Below are 20,304 nucleotides of genomic sequence, written 5' to 3'. Positions count from 1 at the left end.
GCGACCACAAGAGTTCGCTGTTAGACAGCACAAAAAACCTTGCTGTAAAACTTACCAAAAGGCAGAATACTGTCTGAGCGGGACATGTGCGTTAATTGCGTCAAATATTTTAACGTGATTAATTTTTAAAAATTAATTACCGCCCGTTAACGCGATAATTTTGACAGCCCTAATAACTATTATACATATACGTATATTAGGGCTGTCAAAATTATCGCGTTAACGGATGTTAATTAATTTTTTAAATTAATCACGTAAAAATATTTGACGCAATTAACGCAGATGTCCCGCTCAGACAGATTTAAATGAAAGTACAGTGAAAAGCTCACTTGTGTTTTATGGAGTTTTGCTGCCCTCTGCTGGCGCTTGGGTGCGACTGATTTTATAGGCTTCAGCACCCATTATATTGTGTAAGTAATTATTGACATCAACAATGGCAGGCTACTAGTTTATTTTTTGATTGAAAATTTTACAAATTTTATTAAAACGAAAACATTAAGAGGGGTTTTAATATAAAATTTCTATAACTTGTACTAACATTTTTCTTTTAAGAACTACAAGTCCCTCTATCCATGGATCGCTTTAACAGAATGTTAATAATGTTAATGCCATCTTGTTGATTTATTGTTATAATAAACAAATACAGTCCTTATATACAGTATGTTAAATGTATATATCCATCTCGTGTCTTATCTTTCCATTCCAACAATAATTTACAGAAAAATATGGCATATTTTATAGATGGTTTGAATTGCGATTAATTGTGATTAATTACGATTAATTAATTTTTAAGCTGTAATTAACTCGATTAAAATTTTTAATCGTTTAACAGCCCTAATATAGATAGATAGATAGATAGATAGATAGATAGATAGATAGATAGATAGATAGATAGATAGATAGATAGTAACTATATATACATAAACTATATGTATATAAAACTATATATGACAGAAAACACAGTCAAGACTGGAAAAAGCAGTTTCTCCTCTTGCACCTCTTTAAAATAAACTGCTATATTTTAAGCCAAAAGAACAGTTGTGTTTTATAGAATAATATATATGTTGCCATAGCAGATTTGCGGGACATTAAGCCCTATTATTAATTTGTCCGTTTTACCCTGGAAGCCCTCGTTTACAAACGTCGCGTACCCGTTTTTGTTTCAACCCAGCCATAAAAAGAAGGTAAGTAATTATAGTTATTATTCAAAATGTCTGTTATTTTTAGCTTACAATGATTGGGGGGGACTTTAAAAAATTATTCACTCGCATACTTTGAACTTTTAAGCAAATTGGGGTTAGGGTCACAATGAAAAAAATTGTGTCTGTAAATAAGTCAGGGATATCTACCTCATAACTATTGCTTAATTGTATTTTTTTGTTACTGTTGCATTTTCTCCAATAAATTAGATGATAAGTAATCGATCCAAACACAGAAAAACAGAAGAAAAAAAAACATTTAAAAGGGTAAATATATGAAAAAGAAAATCTCGACCACTTTTGGATGTCTCCGATTTCTGCATCGCCACCCTTGTTATATTACCATGTTTCACCCATAAAATTCCCCAAAAATCCAGCTGTGGCCATTCACATCTGTGTCTTGACACTCGGGGATACATGCTACATGGAGTTTTGGGATCGAAACACGGCAAGTAAGTGATAATATCTCATTAAAATCATTGCGTCTTTAATTATGCTCTCTCATGCTCTCACGTCCAGTTAGGGTTTCGCTGTTTATTTATTCATTTTGTTTTTTAATAAAATGCGCTCCTATTCAAAATTTTCTTCCCCCAGAAAACTGAGATGTTAAGCTTTCCAATGATGTATTACACGTGCATATCGGACAAGTGTGAAATCTGGCCAAATTGGGGGTCTCAGAGCGGAACTTCGAGTCACCTGAGTGTTTTCTGCTATATATGTATATGGCGGAAAACACAGATATGGCTGAAAAAGCAGTTTCTGCTCTTGTACCCCTCTTTAAAATAACCTACTGTATTTGAAGCTAAAAGAGCTGTTGTGTTTGATAAAAAAATATGTCTATATGCTGCCATAGCAGATTCATGGCGTATTAAGTCCCCGAACTATTTTTAATTTGTCCGTTTTACCCTGGAAACCCCCATTTACAGACGTCGCACAACCGCTGTTGTTTCAACCCAGCCATAAAAAGAAGTAATTATATTATTCAAAATGTCTGTCATTTTAAGCTTAGAATCATTAATTGATGTCTAATATTTCGTCCCCCCCCAAAAAAAACTTTAAAAAATTGTTCACTCACATATTTTAAACTTTTAAACAAGTAACGTCACAATGAAAAAAATGGTGTCTGTAAAAAAAGTCAAGGATATCTACCTCATAAATATCGCTTGTTTTTTTTTTCTTTTGTTACTGTCGCATTTTCTCCGATATGCTACATGATAAATAATCGATCCAAAGAAAAATGGTGAAAAAAACGTTTAAAAGGGTAAATATATGAAAATCTCGACCTCTTCTGGATGTCTGCGATTTCTGCATCGCAACTCTTGTTATGTTACCATGTTTCACCCATAAAATCCCCCCCAAAAATCCAGCTGTGGCCATTCACATCTAGTAAGTACGCGATAATATCTCTTCAAAGTCATGGCGTCTTTAATTCTGCTTTCGCGTGCTCTCACCTCCAGATAGGGTTTCGCTGTTTAAAGATTTTTTTTTTTAAATGCTCTCCAACACCCAAACACCTACCGACTGCAATAGACGTCCAGTCCATTTATACTGAGAAGTTACAGAACCTCCTAGTTAAAATGGATTGGGCGTCTATTGCCGTCATTGGAAGCCAAAGATAAGCGGTGTGAGGTAAGATTCATAAAACAAAACTTTTTCAATTTTCAGAGCAAATATATAAGGATTGGTTTTGAATGATCATGTTTCACTGTCCTGGTAGCGGCCATTCACTATAAGCCTGTCTAAGTTAAATAAATTGGACGTCAAGCGCCATTTATGGCAGAAAGTGAGGAAATAAAATGTTGATAAAAAAAAAAAAAAAAAATCATACCGACATTATTGGAAAGTAATACTAATACAACCCTATAATATCTGCAAGAGGATCACAAGCAACCAACAAGTCATACATTTAGTTTGAACTTTAATGTATTTCACATCTGCAAAAATATCGCTTTCACAAAATCAAACATACGATGGCAATAGGCCAGCTAGAAAACAATCTTGGCTCCAGCTGTGATGCTGTCAAAAGGGAAGACAACACCTTAGCCATTTGCATCACTGCAAAAATCATTTCGTAAAATAGTTTCAGTGTAAGAGTGGAGAGAAACATCAATACAAATCAGTATTTCCAGGAAGTGACCATTCAGTGTGGAGGCAGACATTAGATCAAAATGAACAACAAAACGTAACAATTTTAACCAAATAAAAGTAAGTATCCCATTTGCCCGTTTCTGGTGATGTTATCTGTAACTGATGTCAAAAAAATGCCTGCGTTCGTAAGCCATGTCATTATCTATTTAAACATTAGGTTCTCCATTATCAAAGGTCAAAGAAATTTGTGTAAATACTTAAAACAGACGTCGTTCATATGAAAGTCATTTATACTAGGTGTTGCCTTTCCCTTTAAAACCAGTGAGCTTTAAGTTAGTCTTAGAGTTTGTCTAGTAACACATGGTTAAAGCAACACTAGGTAACTTTTCAGTTTTGCTCGATTTTTGCGACGCCGGTGGACAAAAGCGGTAGTGCTTTCCCTTAAGGAAAACTGCGTTTCCCATGAGGACCAACGCTGCAGCGCTGGGGGGAGGGGGGGCCTTACGTCAGCGAGTGAAAGCCGGGTCAATGTTTATTCTGTATATCCTTGTAGCCTTCCTTTTTTTCCTCCTCAGACAAAACGTTTTGTCTCTAAAGTTAATGAGTGTCGGTGAAAGCGATACAGAGCCCCTCAAAATATAAAAGAGGTGTCATTCAAGAAGTTGTCAGTCGACATGTCACAAATGTTATGAAAATATTTTATAAAGGTTGAAAAGGTACCGAGTGTTGCTTTAAGTGATACAGCTAACATTACATTTGTTTAATATGGTTTGCAATCTAAGTAAAAATCTAAAATTTAAGTTTGTTGACGCAGCTACGAGTAATCTACTTGACGTTAATAAGAAAATAATCTTCATTTGAAGCACTTTGACATGTTATGTCATCAATATATGCAAGAACTGCATGTTTGTTGCTCTCATTGTTGCTGCTCATTCAGAGACTAATAGGAGTGCTGGAGAGTGCAACACCTCTTGTACAACCCCTAGCAAAACGTCTCTGACAAGCACTCACTCAGACATTTTATTATGTAGAACAAACTCAGATGAAAAGCTTGAAAAAATAAGGAATTAGTTCAAAAGTGCAACTCCTTGGCATTCAGAAACACTAAAAGAAATGAATAAAAACCATTGTGGTGGTCAGCAAATGTTACTTTTATAGAGCAAGTGCAGGGAAATGAATATAGAATCACTCCATTCTGAAGAAAAAAATGTAGAATCACTCCATTTTGAGTAGAAAATACAGACACACCCAGTCAATTTCCTTTCCTTAATTGGGCCCCTGCCTCAGATTAGATCTGCTCGTTAGTCAGCAGTTAAAAAGGGTGCAGTTATCACACCTTGGAGAGCTGCTGGACCAAGAATCATGGCTCCAACAAGAGAGATGTCTCTTGAGACCAAGGAGAGATTATCAAACTTCTTGAGGGTAACACTACACGTATGGTTGCCAAAGATGTGGGCTGTTCACAGTCAGCTGTAACCAAAAATCTGGACCAAGTACAAACAGCATGACAAGGTTCTTAAAGTTAAGCGGACTGGTAGACCGAGGACGACATCCAAACGTCATGACAAACTACTAAAGGCAATATGTCTTGAAAACAGAAGATGTACAACAAGACAAATGAAGATGGAAATGGAAGGATGCTGGAGTCAAGGTATGCAACAGAACTGTGCAAAAATAGTCTAAAAGCAATAGAATTTTCATACAGGAAAGCTAAAAGGAAACCATCATTGACACTTAAACAGAAAAGAAAAAGACTGTAATGGGCTAAGGAGATGCAATCATGGACTGTGAATGACTGGATGAAGGTTATTTTGAGTCAAGAATCTGCATTGAACAAGGTGATGATGCTGGAACTTTTGTTTGGTGCAGTTCCAGTGAGATTTACAAAGATGACTGCCTGAAGAAAACATCAAAATTCCCTCAGTCCTTTATGATACGGGCAGCATGTCAGGCAAAGGCACTGGTGAGATGGCTGTAGTTAAATCTTCAATAAATGCAAAAGTTTACATTGAAATTTTAGACAGATTTCTTATCCCTTCAATTAAAAATATGTTTGGGTATAATGAAATCATTTTCCAAGATGACAATGCATCATGCAACAGAGTTAAAACTGTTAAAGCATTCCTTGGAGACTCATCCAGTCAATGTCATGGCCTGCAAATAGCCCAAATCTCAACCCTATTGAAAATCTATGGAGGAAATTTTAAAAAATGGTCCACAGCAAGGCTCCCACCTGCAAGGATGATCTGGCAACTGCAATCAAAGAGAATTGGCACCAAATTGATGAACAATACTGTTTATCACTCATCAAGTCCATGCCTCAGAGAATGCAAGCTGTCATAAAAGCCAGAGGTGGTGCAACTCAATACTCGAGATGTTTTGATTATTATTTGTTTCTCATGATTCCACATATTTTTCCTCGGAATGGAGTGATTCTATATTTATTTCCCTGCACTTGCTCTCTAAAAGTAACATTTTACTGACCACCACAATGTTTTTAATTCATTTCTTTTAGTGTTTCTGAATGCTAAAGAGTTGCACTTTTGAACGAATTCATTATTTTTCAAGCTTTTTATCTGAGTTTTTTTCTACATGATAAAATGTCTGAGTGAGTGCTCGTCCGAGACTGGCGATTCCATACTTTTTGCTGGGGTTGTAGCTCAAACAAGTGTTCTAACATCTACTGTGAAAAAAATTGCTACTTCCTGACAACTTGTCCACCTGATTTCTCCACTAAACGGCTACCAATGAGGAAGTCTCTGTAAAACAAGGAGGTGTGCAGCCATTGTTCTGAGGTTGGGAGGTGCTCCTGTGACCAGACCTAATCCTTGACCTTGTTTGTCTTCCTTTCAATCTTCATTTTCACAGTAAGGATCCTCATCATCTCTCTCGTTCTGGGTTTTTCTCGCTCTCGTCCAAAGCATCTTTCTCAGACACCTTTCCAACAACACCTGTACACATGAGTAGAAACATGTTCTGTAAGTTTATAATACTCAAAGGCAGGGATGAAAGTGGCTAGGGGTGAAAGTGGCTAGAATTTCTTGCTGGAACTCCCCGACGTGAAGGTCGCCACGGAGCCAGATTTTTTTATTTTATTTTATTTTTTTAATAATTTTTTTTCTTCCATTTTTTTTGAGGGGGGCAAACCTCTTAAACTACTGAAATGCAAAGAAAACTGTTTTAGCACAGTTATTTTTATACCACATACAAAAACTGATTTTCATTCAAATTTGTATTTTTTTTTTTGATTTGCAATATAAAAGTTAACAAAAACAGCAATAACGCCAACCTCCATCTCCTTATTTTTATTTTCCCTAATTTCCTCACATACTGAATGCCATATCTCAATTTTAACTACTTAAGAACATAGGATGTATATTAAAATTGAAGTTAATGTAAACATTTACTTTTTTACTTTTTTCATAACAAAGATATAAGTAACATACATTCAGAAAGATAAGTACAAATAACTTACATTATGCAGAGTGAAACGGAACATATTCTGAAGATTGCGCAAACATTTACTTTTTTAAATCATAAAGAAATGAATAAGTAGCCAAACATAAATGAACAAATATAAGTCCAAAGTGCACATTGACAGCTAAAATGTTCTGAACCTCCCCATCAGAGCAAATAAAACTAGATTTGATAAATAAGCCTCCTCAACTTTGTTGCTTTTAAAGATTTGATCCATTTTATGTTGCACTGCCCATTTTTGTCGCATCAATTCAACAACCTTTATTATTTTGCTGTTCCAGAGAACATGCACATTTGAACCAATACGAGCTAACTATCGCCGCTGATCACATCTCAGTATGTCAGCCAATTGAACGGATAAATGAGTCCAGCCGTTTTGCTTTGCTGCGTGCATTCGCACATTGATGTGACTCATCTAAGGCTGCAGCTATCGAATATTTTAGTAATCGAGTAATCGACTGAAAATTCTATCGATTAATCGAGTAATCAGATAAAACATTTTTTTTAAGGTAAAGAACAATTATAAATATACATGAGAAAAAAAAGACATTTAACCCAATATTGAACCATTTTCAGTCAATGTCTTTATTTTCGATGTACATTGTTGAAAACAGCCAACAATTGCATCTAAGATGTGACAAGAAAAAAATTCACTGCTTTCACTCCCAAAACTTCTAGATCATATATATATATATATATATATATATATATATATATATATATATATATATATAAACATATTTCTTACCTAAAAATGTAAATACGCTTGATAACACACATCACTTGAAAGCTACGTGTTTTTACCATGTGTTTCAATTTAATTTCCATTTGTGTCAAGCTATTTTTAAATTTTAGATAAGTTTTAAGTAGTTTAAACTGTAAGTACTGGTAGGATTTTGAGTTTTTGCAGTGTTCAAAATAAATGTATGATACCAGCTGTACTGGAGCACATTTATTCAGCAATGACTACTGAGCTAAAACTGACAGTCAGCTTTATTATGTTTTAATTTTACACCCTCATCACTTTACAGCGCTATGTTTTTACAGATTAAATAAAGCCTGTATGTAAAACACGTTAGCCACGCATCGACAGTGGTCATAATCAATAGAAACGTAGCCCTCCGAAGGGCTAACGTTACATGAGCGAGTGACAGTAACGTTATATTTATTAGCGATGAGAAGTCTACTGCTTAAAGATGGCAGCTGTTTACTAACGCTTATTGCGCATCTAGTCCTAAATGCATGCGATATCTATGAGACGCATCGGACACTACCTGCTACCAAACTAGCATCATGCGGGTGTAGTTTTTAGCAACGTCGGCGTAGTTTGTAGCGGCTGTCGGCTGCGGTAAGTTTTTTTTTTTTTTTTTTTTTAAACTGCTTCTTCCTCTACGCACGTGACGTCAGCGCGTTGCCCCGCATTAAAAGTAGTCCGGGCAAAACGTGATGCTTAGAGCTGGCAAAATTAAATGATTCCTCGAGGTGAATAAAATTACTCGGATCAGTTTTTAAACTCGAGTTGCTCGAGTATTCGTTTCATCTCTAGACTCATCATCGTCAGACTCATATAACTGCAACAGCTGGGGAAACCTCCATGCCGTCCGTGGAATAAAATAAATAATAAATATTGGTTGAAATGGATTATGCTACACAAGCGCTTTATTATGCTTGCTGTTAACACTTGTGTATGTAGATCTGATGTTGGTAGATTGTTTTGTTCTTGGAGATGAAATGCATGTGTGGCAGCTTAGCATTATTATTTTTTTTTTACATAGCGATTTTGATAGTTGCCGTCATATTTTCGGAATCAAAGCACCGTGTACCAGAACAGCATTCCGGCCCTGAATCTTATACCGGAACTGCGTTCCCGACCGTTCTGGCCCACTTTCACCCCTGCTCAAAGGTGACTGTTGCGCAGGTGATTGAGTGGGTTGTCTTTTGATCAAAGGAAGATGGTTTGAATCTGGCTCATGCTTGTTCACATTGTTGTTGTGTCCTTATGCTACCTCTACACTAGAACGGATCATTTTGTTTCCCTTGTAACTCAGACAATATTTTATACCTATCCAGAGTACGTTTAAGTTGTGTTTATAAATGCTACGCTCCTGCAAGGGAAGCCTGTGCAAAAAGAAGCAGCCTCATGTGTGACGTCATCGTCCACGCGGGTCACCTCTGAACTGGAAGCTTATCATTTTTCAGTGTTGTTTGTGGTCTTCTCCGGACATATTGAAGCATAAAATTAACAGGCTCTTTCAGTTGTACAGGAATGCCGCGTCTGTACCATTTGCCTCCATTGTTTACAATGCAGTTATGCATAATGGCAATAGCGCGCTCCGTGACATCACTTCCTTTGTATTAGATTACTATAGGGATAGCCTGGCTATACTAGGCAGCATAGGCCGTTCATGAACTTATGCACCCCTCTAACTCATGTAATAAAATCTCCGGACAAGAGGTACATTAGTGTAGCCGACATGCCGTATAGTCTTACTAATTACACGTGTAGGGCCATTATGTCCATGTGTAGACATAGCCTTCGGCAAGATACTTTACCCAAGTAGCAACCAGTGGGTCTGGCAACGCCTTTGCATGAAAGCAGCAACCAATTGGTGTGTGTGTGTGTGTGTGTGTGTGTGTGTGTGTGTGTGTGTGTGTGTGTGTGTGTGTGTGTGTGTGTGTGTGTGTGTGTGTGTGTGTGTGCATGTGTGTGTGTGCTTATGTGAACACCAGAGGTGGGTAGCCAAAAATATTACTCAAATAAAAGTAGTGTTACTTCAAAATAATATACCTCAAGTAAGATTAAAAGTAGTCAACCAAAATATTTACTCAACTACAATTAAAAAGCTGGCATGAAAATGGGTCAGGGGTTCAAAAGGTGAGTAGGGTGTGGACTGTGGAGGAAATATGTTCCAGTACACTGTACAACTAGGACTGTCCATAACGACTAATTTTCTCCCGGTTAGTCAGAAGACTATTTTTACGATTAGTCGACAAATGTAATAATCCCCCCTTTTTTAAATACTAATTTAGCAATGAAATTTTTGATGACTCTTATTATTCACAAAACATTTTGGAACACTTAAATTCTTTATTAAAGTACAAATAAACACAGAAATAACCGCAATAAATCACAAATAAACAATAACAGATTCAGAACACTGACTTCGCCTTTCCAACATGATTTTAAACAATTCTTAAAAAAATATCCAACATTAATATTATAGTATACAACTATATATAATAGTAGTATAATAATTTTTCATTGCCAATCAGATTTTTCATAAAGGGTGTCATTTTAAAGCTATTCTTAGTGTAGAATCTGAATTCTGAAGTACGTGGGATTAAGTCCAGAAATCATTATTTATATGACGAACATGACGTGCTTTTATTTTTTTAAATGTTCACCGGAAGTACGTTCGCTAAACCGTTAACCATAAGCTTCACACTCCGCAAAAAAAGCTTTTTGTCATTGCATGTGGTGTCAGTAATCAATATTTTCTTACATTTTTTTCGTTTTCAAATGCTGTTAACCAGCGATTTTTCATTTTTCAAGTGTTTTGTTGCCTGTTGCGTTTTTGAAAAGACTGCCTATGTTTTATAGCAGCCCAAAGTAGATTGTCTTTTCCCCCATAACCCTCAATGTGGCAATGCTAACATTTACAGTGTTTAATATAGATGTTCCCTTATTTTGTATGTCTGAACTTTAATTCTACGTCATGTTGATGACCGATAAACATATGTGAAAATAACTTGTCTCATATGCCATCAGCATGCTCGCACAAATGTATGCATGCACGCGCGTGGCGATAAAACGCAGCCATGAAAATTACCGCCCTCATTTGTAATTTACCATGCAATAAATGGATTCATTGCATATCACGACAGGCTTACCAACTTCAATAAAAGATGTTGTTAGTTAGTTAGATGGACTTCCGATCTGCCGGCTTGTAATTGTCTCCTGTCGTCTACCAAAATTACAATTCGGTGACGGCGCTTAAGGTGTTCATTCACAGCCAACGTGCAGCCAAGCTTGGCATTGAAGAGACGGGACAACAGTGTACCCTCCTTTGTTTCATTGAAATAAGCCAATGTTTTGACCACTCTGGTGTGCTTTTTTTGGCTTTGTGCCGCTTGAATACCAAGCGTCCGACATTAAAAAAAATCTCCAGACCCCCCCCCCCCTTAAAACTCCTCGGATCTACACAATTCACATAGGTCACCCTTTTTCGACTTCAAAACAGCAAATTTTGCCGAAAGGGGAGGGATTTCCATGCCTGAAAAAGGTATTTAGTAAAAATAATACTCAAGTCCAGGGGTCGCGTTAACCGAATATTTTCCGTCGTTGACCGATTTTTTAAAACGGTGACGGAAAAAACTGAAGTCCATCCGTCATTTTGACAGGTTACAATTCACACCCCAGACCACAGGGTGGCGAGTGAGCATATTAATTAGCTATTGTCTCTCTTGATGTATGACGTCGTTGGCCTTCCTATGAAAAATGTCAAGGCAGCTGAGTGTCCGAAGTTTCTTCGAAAAGCCCCAAAACGACGATGGTGTTGATAAAAGAGGTGAAAAAACAGGGACTGCACGCAATTCAAGTCCATGCGCACCAGGAGGAACGTGTGAAACTACGTTCAGGCCACAGCAGGTGAACTGTTAATTTCTTTGTTCCATATGCTACATATGGTAGGCTACCTACCTACTGGGGCCACAGTCAGCTGTTTTTGTCACTGCGGAGAAAAAGTTACATATTCATCTGCTTGATGTGTGACGGCACGGTGTGGATTCTCTGTTAAGCTTGTTCGGACAGAATATTAATTTAAAACGAATGAAAACTAAATACTATTGAATATGTTGAAGCGGTATGCAATGTTAAGAGTCTTGTTAGCTCGAATTTTCTGTGTCCAGCCGCTGTAGCTCTTCTGCTCTCTGTGAACTCTCTATTCAAGCAGGTGTAACAGGTGTAGGCGCACTATCCTATTCCCCTCACTATCCACTCGCGGGGGTCTGCGCTTGTCAGTGACGGTCCTTATTCTCGCTATATGATTATACAACTTTAACATTTGTTAATAATACGCTCTGTGTGTAGTATCATCCATCGCTTTTCCTTTTTAAATGGGCACTTTTAAGCGGACGCAAGAAGTAACAACGGGAACATTTTTAAACAGGCATTTCACGGGAGAGCATTTCGACTCTTCGGCCAATCATATAGCGAGAGCGAGTGGATAGTGAGGGGAAGAGGATAGTGAACCTACACCGGAACGTGCGCGGCTCTTAAGTGTCTCTGTCACGTGACTGTGTCGTAACCGCTAACGCGCTCGGCCAAATGGACACACAAGTACGAAAGGTGAATTATGCCAAACAAAGGGTCACCACAATGTCATTATCATCATTTTAAAAATTTAAGTGACGGGTAAAAATAGATTATGACCGGATTTTTATGACCCTGTCAGTCAAAATGACAAACAACGAAAAAGTCTAGCGCAACCTCTGCTCAAGTCATAAGTAACTGCTAACAATGTTTGATTTTCTTTTAAAACAATGGTATTTTTTTTCTCAGCATAAAGTTATCTATATGAACCGTTATTGTTACACTGTACTATAATCTATTACATAACTGCATTAAGCCAACAAAAGAGAAAAAAATCTGCAGAACTGAAGCATCATTCATCCAAAGAGCATGAATGCCCTCTATTGTAGAAAATAGTTCCTAGTTTGTAATAGTTGAACAGTGAATACAGTAGTTGCTTCATAGATCCTATTATAAAATTAAAAGGATCATATCTTCGATTTTCTATGGTCAATCGGTGCCAAATAAAAACTGGGAGAGAGGTTAAAATCCGTGCTTTTGAGTCACATTGCGCGATTGAACAGGCCGGCGTGATCATAGAATGGCAAGCTCGAGTCTGATTGGTATAATGGAGTCATGTGATTATTGTTGCGTCCCATTGGTGAAACTGGTAGAGCTACTGTGGGCATCGCTGGAAAAAAAAAAAGTAAAATATAATATGTAGAATAAAGAGGAAAAATGTACCACGCAGTGTAGCCAAAAGTAGCGGAATAACTGTAGCATTTCTTCTTTACAAATCTACTCAAGTAAGGAGTCTGGCTTAGTAAAACTATTCTTAGAAGTACATTTTTCTCAAAGTTACTCAAGTAAATGTAATGGAGTAAATGTAACGCTTTACTCCTCATCTCTGGTGAACACACACGTAACGTGCATTGTGGCCAATCTGTGAAAGGCGCTATAAAAATACGTTGCTTGCCTGCTCGCTTTTTTGTGTACTTTCAGTGAAACCTCTCCTTCCGAACTTAAAGGGTATTATTACAACACCTGGGGAAATGCTAATATTCCATCATTTATCCATAAACGCATGCCTTTTGGATTAATATCATGCCAATTCGTGTAATTACACACATCGCAACACCAAGAAAATGATAGAAATTTGGATCGATTGTCAAGCTAAAACGCTCGTCGCCCGAGATCCCGGAAATCTAGCATATTGTGTGCATGACGTCACAACAAGGAAACAACCGGCTCAGTGCTTAGTACTGAATGGCGGTGATGATGGCGGACAATTTTGTTTCTAGTTGCAGCGACGAATCCGACGTAACGAACGTTCTTCTAATGGTGACGAGGAGAGTTATGACCCTGTCTTTGGTGTTTTGGGTTATCAATTTGAGCCCAAACGAAAGTCAATGCAGCCTAATGAAAGGACTATTAAGGGGAGCAATCACACTGATGAAACACCGGCAACAGATCGTGTGAGAAACACCGAATGGTTTGTTTTGCATTTCTTTTTGTGAAGCTGATACACCGTGACCGCAAAATAATGTATAGAATAATTATCATTTATTGTGCTATCAAAGGTTTTCGCTCTGCCAACAGACACAAATATGAATGGGATTAGAGGATTTGTTCTATATATTTTACGAGCGATAATTTATACATGTGTCCAGTCCTATATCCAATGCACGATATGTTTTTTTATTATAAAAGAGTACTCAATCTGGCCATTTCGAGCTTGGCTGCTCCGCTCCTTTGGTTAGCCTGGGGTGGTGAGGTGGTCTCATCAGAGCCAGTCATCGTCCTCTTTCTTGATATCTCAGGACATTTAGGTGGCTGCGCGTGTATGGTGGGCACCGCATCTGCTTTCAGCAACAATTTCTTAGCAAAACCTGATTTCATTTGTCCATAGTTTGAATAGCTTTCAGGTGTAAAATGCGCACCACACAAAACCGTGCCGGAGGCTGGGTCTTCAAAATTAGCCTTCTTAGCACGGACGAACTTTACTCATTGTCTGCGTAGTCCAGCTCTTTTTCTCACGTTCGGGAACTCATGGGTACTACATTGCGACAAATGGCTATTTGTACACCACATAGCATGACAGGTTTGAATCATGTTAGCGATTTTTTGATAAAACACGAACGCAACTCTCTCGATAAACAACGATTGCAACCTGCCTCGACCTTTTGTTTCCTTGTTGTGACGTCTCCGCTAAGCCTGTCGCAATATGCAATAATTCCATTTATCGCGCAGTATATAAAAATGAAGACGGTAATTTTCCCGCTGCGATTTATCGCCTCGCGTGCACGTGCGTATGCGCTTGCGGCAGATGTGTGGCAGACGTGCTTGACAGCGCTGTTTAAAGTTCAGCTTCCTTGTTGCCAACTACGCAACATGCTGGGATGAGGACTCACTGTTTTATTGACTTCTGGGTATGTTCGTTTTATATATTTGAGTTTGAGTGACCGTCATTCAATGGAGGGAGGCAGGGCCGAGTGCACTGTCGGCGCACAGCAATGAGTGAGCGGAGTGAGGAAGAGGACAAACCAGTCAGCAAAATGTTTCTGGAGGTTGTTTCAACAAAGATGGCCAACAGAAGTAATCTCCATGCTCATTCGAAACACTATCACCCTCTCCAGTTTTCACTGCTTAGTAGGAAAACTGCATCGCAACAAGCTGAACCTCCTCATCACGTTAATTGACAATTAGAGGTGTTCGCCTGATGTGAGAAATACAGACGAAACCCCGCAAAATAGGTTCCCTAATGGAAAGTGAAGTCTGCTACATTGCTGAAGAAATGAGACCGTTTTACATCTGTTTAGTGTTATTTGATACATTTTGGAGCCAAATTTTTGTTACTGCAACTTAGTCTATTTTTCCCTGTTGTTGTTGAAGTGCAATTACTGTTACTGCAACTTTCTACCTATGTGCCTAAATGCTTCAGTTATGATGTGCAATTTTGTTTTTTTTCTTGAAAAATGACATTTTATTTATTATGTGTTTCTGTGCGGTATTAATATTGTTGTATTTTACTTGAAAGAGGCATGGTCTATTGTTTTTAGTTGTGATTTCTTAAAAGGTATTTTTGAATTTAAAAGAAAACACTTATTGCGTTTAAATGGGTGTTGTTGGTCTAAAAACATATACTGTATTCTTACTGCGTTATTGTAAATCGGTTGAAAAAAAAAATAAAAATTGGGGGGGGGGGGGGCGCAATAATATCGCATATCGCAATAATTTATTAGATAATTTATCGCCCACTAAAATTTGTTATCGCGACAGGCCTGGTCTCCACGTCATTCGGCTGTTTCCGGAATACTTTCAGAAATGTTCGTAATTTTCGATCTATTTTCGATAATTGCTCATGAATGTGGTATATTTTTTTGTTAACTTTATTAATATTTGTTATGTTGACACGTAACGGTTCTATTAATATCTCACAGCCCCTTAGTATTATAATACCCTTTAAATAATTCCAAAACCTAGCTGGCAAACTTAAATGTTTGCAAGCTAATTTAAACTTAATTCAAAATGAACAGGTGCAACCTTTATCCCAAACCTTTTAAAACTGTGAATGAAGTTGCACTCTCCTCCCGTGTAAATCATTCTCCACCTCATCAATCTTCATCTGTGCTCTCATTTTGGCCAGCGAGCTGAATCTCTGGAGACAAAAAGGACAATTACAAGTGTGTTTTGGTTTGTCTCTATGGTAGGTCTTCTCGCTCTTTTCCGACGGGGGTCTGCTTGATGAGCTGCTCAAAAGACAAAGTCGCTATCATCATATTTTCAGAACAGGTAAATTTCTTACCACAGTCAGGACAGCAGAAGGTAATTCTATTGGTACGCGCTTTTTCTTGAAGAAGACTGTTGCACTTGAAAGTCTTCCCGCAAATGGGACAAAGGAAAGCACGCTCTCTTTTGGTGTGCCTACTCAGGTGGGCTTCCATGATATACCTGTGTGTGAAAGTCATGTTGCACTTCGGACATTCAAAGGTTTTAAGGACAGCGTGACATTGCTGATGGCAGCGCAATGTCCTGTAGTCTGGGAAGCTTTTACCACACTCTTGGCATGTCCAGCTGCCCTCTTGAGAGTGGTTTAGCATGTGCTTGGCGACAGCGCACGTTAATTGGAACTCTTTGCGGCACAAAGTACAATGATAAGGTTTGTCATCTGTATCGTCACATTGGTGTAACCTCAATTCTTGCGGAGTAGGGAAAAACGTTTCACACGAAGCACACTGAAATCTAACTTCATCCACATATTTTGGCTCTTCTGTGTGCGTATGCTTGTGTCTAATGAGGCTGCAACGATCCGTAAAGGAGAGGCCGCATTGTTCACAGATGAGGGGAAGGAGTTCATCTTTGTGAGTGTGATAGTGGCGGTGAAGGAAAAACATTTCCTTACATGAAAAGGATGTTCCACATTCCTTGCACACTGTTCGAAAATTTACAGGATCCGATGTTGAACCAGTGTCTTGCCCTTCGTTAGTCCCAGAGTGTTCTTGAATCTCATACTCTATTGTGTACATATCTTGCACTTCATCCTCAGATAGGTCTTTCGCTGAGCTTGGTCGGTCAATCTTTTTAATTTTCTCTGCATCCAGACCTTGCTTTCCAGGCAGCACTTTCTTAGCGGTCTTGAAAACTGAAATATTTTGTAGAATAATGTCAGTAAAATTATAGGTTGATACAATATTTTAACCTAGCACAGAAGGCAAATGGCAAAATTTTATTAGCTATCTTGATTGTGCATTGTGACTGGAGTTTTTTATTATTATTTATTTATTTTATTTTTATTTACTGTTATTTTTGTATATTTGTTTACTGTTATATGTTAACTTGATACTGAAATAGTAGTTTGGTTTAGCCTGAGAGGATTTTTGAACAATTTTGGAACTAATGTACAAAACATTTTAAAAAAATAAATAAATAAATAAAAGAAAAGAAAAAAAAGAAAAGAAAAAAAGGAGGGGGTTGCATCAATAATCGTTTTATAATCGAATCGGAGCCTCTGAATCGTAATCGTAATCGAATCCAAAGATTCCCAGCTCTAAAATATATATACTGTGTATATATAAAAAATTCAGCGTTTCCTTCTCACCAGGCAGCAGTAGCTTTATTAAGTAAACGATGAGTGACAAGGAAGCTGCTTTGAAGTGGCCAGACAACTACCTTTCAAAGGCCGCCGCCTCGTTTAGCTTTTGAAAAATTGGCTGTAGTTGCTATGGCAACTCATTGTGTTATGTTGTGTGCTGGTCTAAGCAGCATGAGTTGATTTGCATTGTTAATAACGGGGTTACAGTATAACGGCGTTACTGTGTTATTTTTTTCAGTAGTGAGTAATTTATTACTTTTCTCATCTTTGCTACGCCGTTACCGTTACTAAGGATGTAAGGGCATGCATTACTATGCGTTACTAGTTTGGTTGAATGATGCGAGAAAAGTGAGAGACACGGACTCACGGAGACGGGACAGCAGAGCGGGAGTGGGGAGGAGGCAACGGAGTTGTGACGTCGTTGCAAACGCGATGCTAGGTGGCTCCAATAATACCTGACTGAAGCCGATAGCCTACAAACTACGCCCACATGATGCTACGGTAGATATCACATGTATATAGAATTAGATGCGAAATGATAGACTCGCTGGCGTTAGCAAACAGCCGCCATCGTATAGCCTACAAACTACGCCCACATGATGCTACGGTAGATATCACATGTATATAGAATTAGATGCGAAATGATAGACTCGCTGGCGTTAGCAAACAGCCGCCATCGTAAATCAGTAACTTCTCAGGAAGGCTCTGTTGTAAAGAACCTTCCTAGCCAACCTAAGTAACTTTTATATTTTTAATCTAAAATACTCCTAAATCGGCAAAATCTTGACTTGAATCTATCTTTAAATGATGAAACAGTTTTAAAACTTTCACATGTCAAAACTAGACAGAAGAGAACTAATGCAATAATGGGAGCCGTTTTAACAACTTTAAAGGTTGATTGACAACATTAAAATGACTTCCAGACATAGCAAATGTTACTATCTAGATATCGCAGTATCCGCAATACCCCTGTGTCTAGTTAAGTTTAGAGTAGGGTTGTCAAAATTATCGCGTTAACGGGCGTTAGTTAATTTTTTAAATTAATCACGTTAAAATATTTGACGCAATTAACGCAGATGTCCCGCTCAGACAGATTTAAATGACAGTACAGTGAAATGCTCACTTGTGTTTTATGGAGTTTTGCCGCCCTCTGCTGGCGCTTGGGTGCGACTGATTTTATAGGCTTCAGCACCCATTAGCATTGTGTAAGTAATTATTGACATCAACAATGGCGGGCTACTAGCTTATTTTTTGATTGAAAATTTGACAAATTTTATTAAAAGGAAAACATTAAGAGGGGTTTTAATATAAAATTTCTATAACTTGTACTAACATTTTTCTTTTAAGAACTACAAGTCCCTCTATCCATGGATCGCTTTAACAGAATGTTAATAATGTTAATGCCATCTTGTTGATTTATTGTTATAATAAACAAATACAGTCCTTATGTACCGTATATTGAATTTGTATATATTGTATATTACATTGTATGTATATATTGTATATTGAACTTGTGTCTTATCTTTCCATTCCAACAATAATTTACAGAAAAATATGGCATATTTTATAGATGGTTTGAATTGCGATTAATTGCGATTAATTACGATTAATTAATTTTTAAGCTGTAATTAACTCGAGTAAAAATTTTAATCGTTTGACAGCCCTAGTTTAGAGTAAAGAATTGGGCTAGGGCCAATTGTCCCAAAAACCCTTTGAACTTCACATAATGTGGCCTATGTTTTGTTTATGTTTTTTTTTTTTTTTTTTTTTTTTTGGGAATGGGAAAAAAAAAACGTGAAAAGTAACACCATTTACTTTGCCTCTAAATAATTACTCTTACTCAGGTAACTGAGTTACTAACTCAATTACATTTTGGGAAAAGTAATTTGTAACCGTAATTCATTACTTTTTTAATAGTAAGATTAACACTGTTGATTTGAGAGGACTCAATGAAGAATTTAATAAGAATTATACTTTGGGGAGGAAAAAGGGAAAATCATGTCTTGTATGTATCTCTTTCCAATGCTAAAGTTGAATAAATACATTCAACACTAAAAAAATTAAATGAGCTACACCTCAACTTCACGGATTTCGATTATCGCGGGGGAGCGGCGGTTCCCATTAAACGCGAAAAACGAGGGATCACTGTAAAACAGAAACATGCACTTGTTGTGTAAGTTGTCATTGTCCAGTTATCAAATGCGTTTAACTGTATTAAATGTGTTTCTAAACAGCATTCAGCTCGTTATTATATGTATATTTTTATTCCTATTTTAAATATTAGCAGCACCCTATAAATAAAACCTTTAAAATCAAAAGAGGAATACGGGAACAATAACAAAATCAACATGACCAAGCAATGACAACTATATATATATTTTTTTCAAACTATTCCTTTATATATAGTCGTAATGGAGTTGTACGCAACTTATTCGTCATTGTATTACAGCTAAGATAGCTAGCATGTACTTCGGTTTAAGCATATACAGTGTACTCTTGTACAACTTGAAATGTTATGTTTAATAATTGAGCGTGATGAAAAGATTAAAATCCGTTCCGTTTTTCCCAAAAAGTCGGTGATTAAAATGTCCCGTCCATTGGACATGGCGCAAAGTTTTGACTAGCTATGAGGCTAAGCTAACAGGAAAATAGTGTATAACAACATGGTTAGCTTCCAACACGTACCATTTTCTTCCGAGTCGTCTTCGGATTCGGACTCAGAGAAGTCAAAAGTCCGCCGTACGCGTCCTGGTGACTCGGCCATTTTTTTGTTTCCGATAAATTATTGCACTTTCGTTGCCACTGTGGCGCTACCCAGGGAGCTTAAATTGGGTGCAGCCCAGTAGGTACTAGGTTCTTCCCAGTTTCACCTAGTCTATTTTCTCAAATTGATCATCTGTACCAAGAAGTTATGCCCTTTTTTGGTATCAAGTGGGGTGCAACGTCTGCCATGTTGGCCCCAATGTCTGAAGTCTGAATTTGGAGCACGCGTACCAAAATCACAAAAAGCTGAAGGCGGAAATTACGTTTTAGCGCTTCTTGATTTCAAATTAAAATCGGACGAAAGGCAACCATTTTGATTTTTATTTTTTAACAGCAGTTTTCGTTCTGGCAGGTGTTTTATTCTTTTATGCACTAATGAGTTTCCCCCTCTAATG

At 37.5% G+C, this 20,304-nt stretch overlaps 1 protein-coding gene across 2 annotated transcripts; it reads right to left on the bottom strand.

Annotated features, from left to right (window-relative positions):
• Positions 1 to 1,885: 1,885 nt before the first annotated feature.
• Positions 1,886 to 20,161, bottom strand: LOC130915148 (zinc finger protein OZF-like). 2 transcript variants are annotated; one of them, XR_009063055.1, is made up of 4 exons: positions 19,832 to 20,161; positions 15,860 to 16,696; positions 15,611 to 15,712; positions 1,886 to 6,238 (listed from the first exon to the last, which is right to left on the bottom strand). XR_009063055.1 is itself a non-coding variant. In XM_057834951.1 (3 exons), exons 1-3 carry the CDS (start codon positions 19,908 to 19,910, stop codon positions 15,669 to 15,671), a joined length of 960 nt encoding a protein of 319 aa, XP_057690934.1. In that variant the 5' UTR covers positions 19,911 to 20,161; the 3' UTR covers positions 15,266 to 15,668. The 2 variants fall into 2 exon arrangements, 1 of the variants encoding a protein (XP_057690934.1); XM_057834951.1 differs by lacking the exon at positions 1,886 to 6,238 and having other exon boundaries at positions 15,266 to 15,712.
• Between the last annotated feature and the right edge of the window lie 143 nt (positions 20,162 to 20,304).

Source organism: Corythoichthys intestinalis, chromosome 4, assembly GCF_030265065.1.
Source record: "Corythoichthys intestinalis isolate RoL2023-P3 chromosome 4, ASM3026506v1, whole genome shotgun sequence".
Taxonomy (NCBI): domain Eukaryota; kingdom Metazoa; phylum Chordata; class Actinopteri; order Syngnathiformes; family Syngnathidae; genus Corythoichthys; species Corythoichthys intestinalis.
The sequence above is the reverse complement of the archived record's forward strand: the minus strand, read 5'-3'. Positions and strand labels throughout refer to the sequence as shown.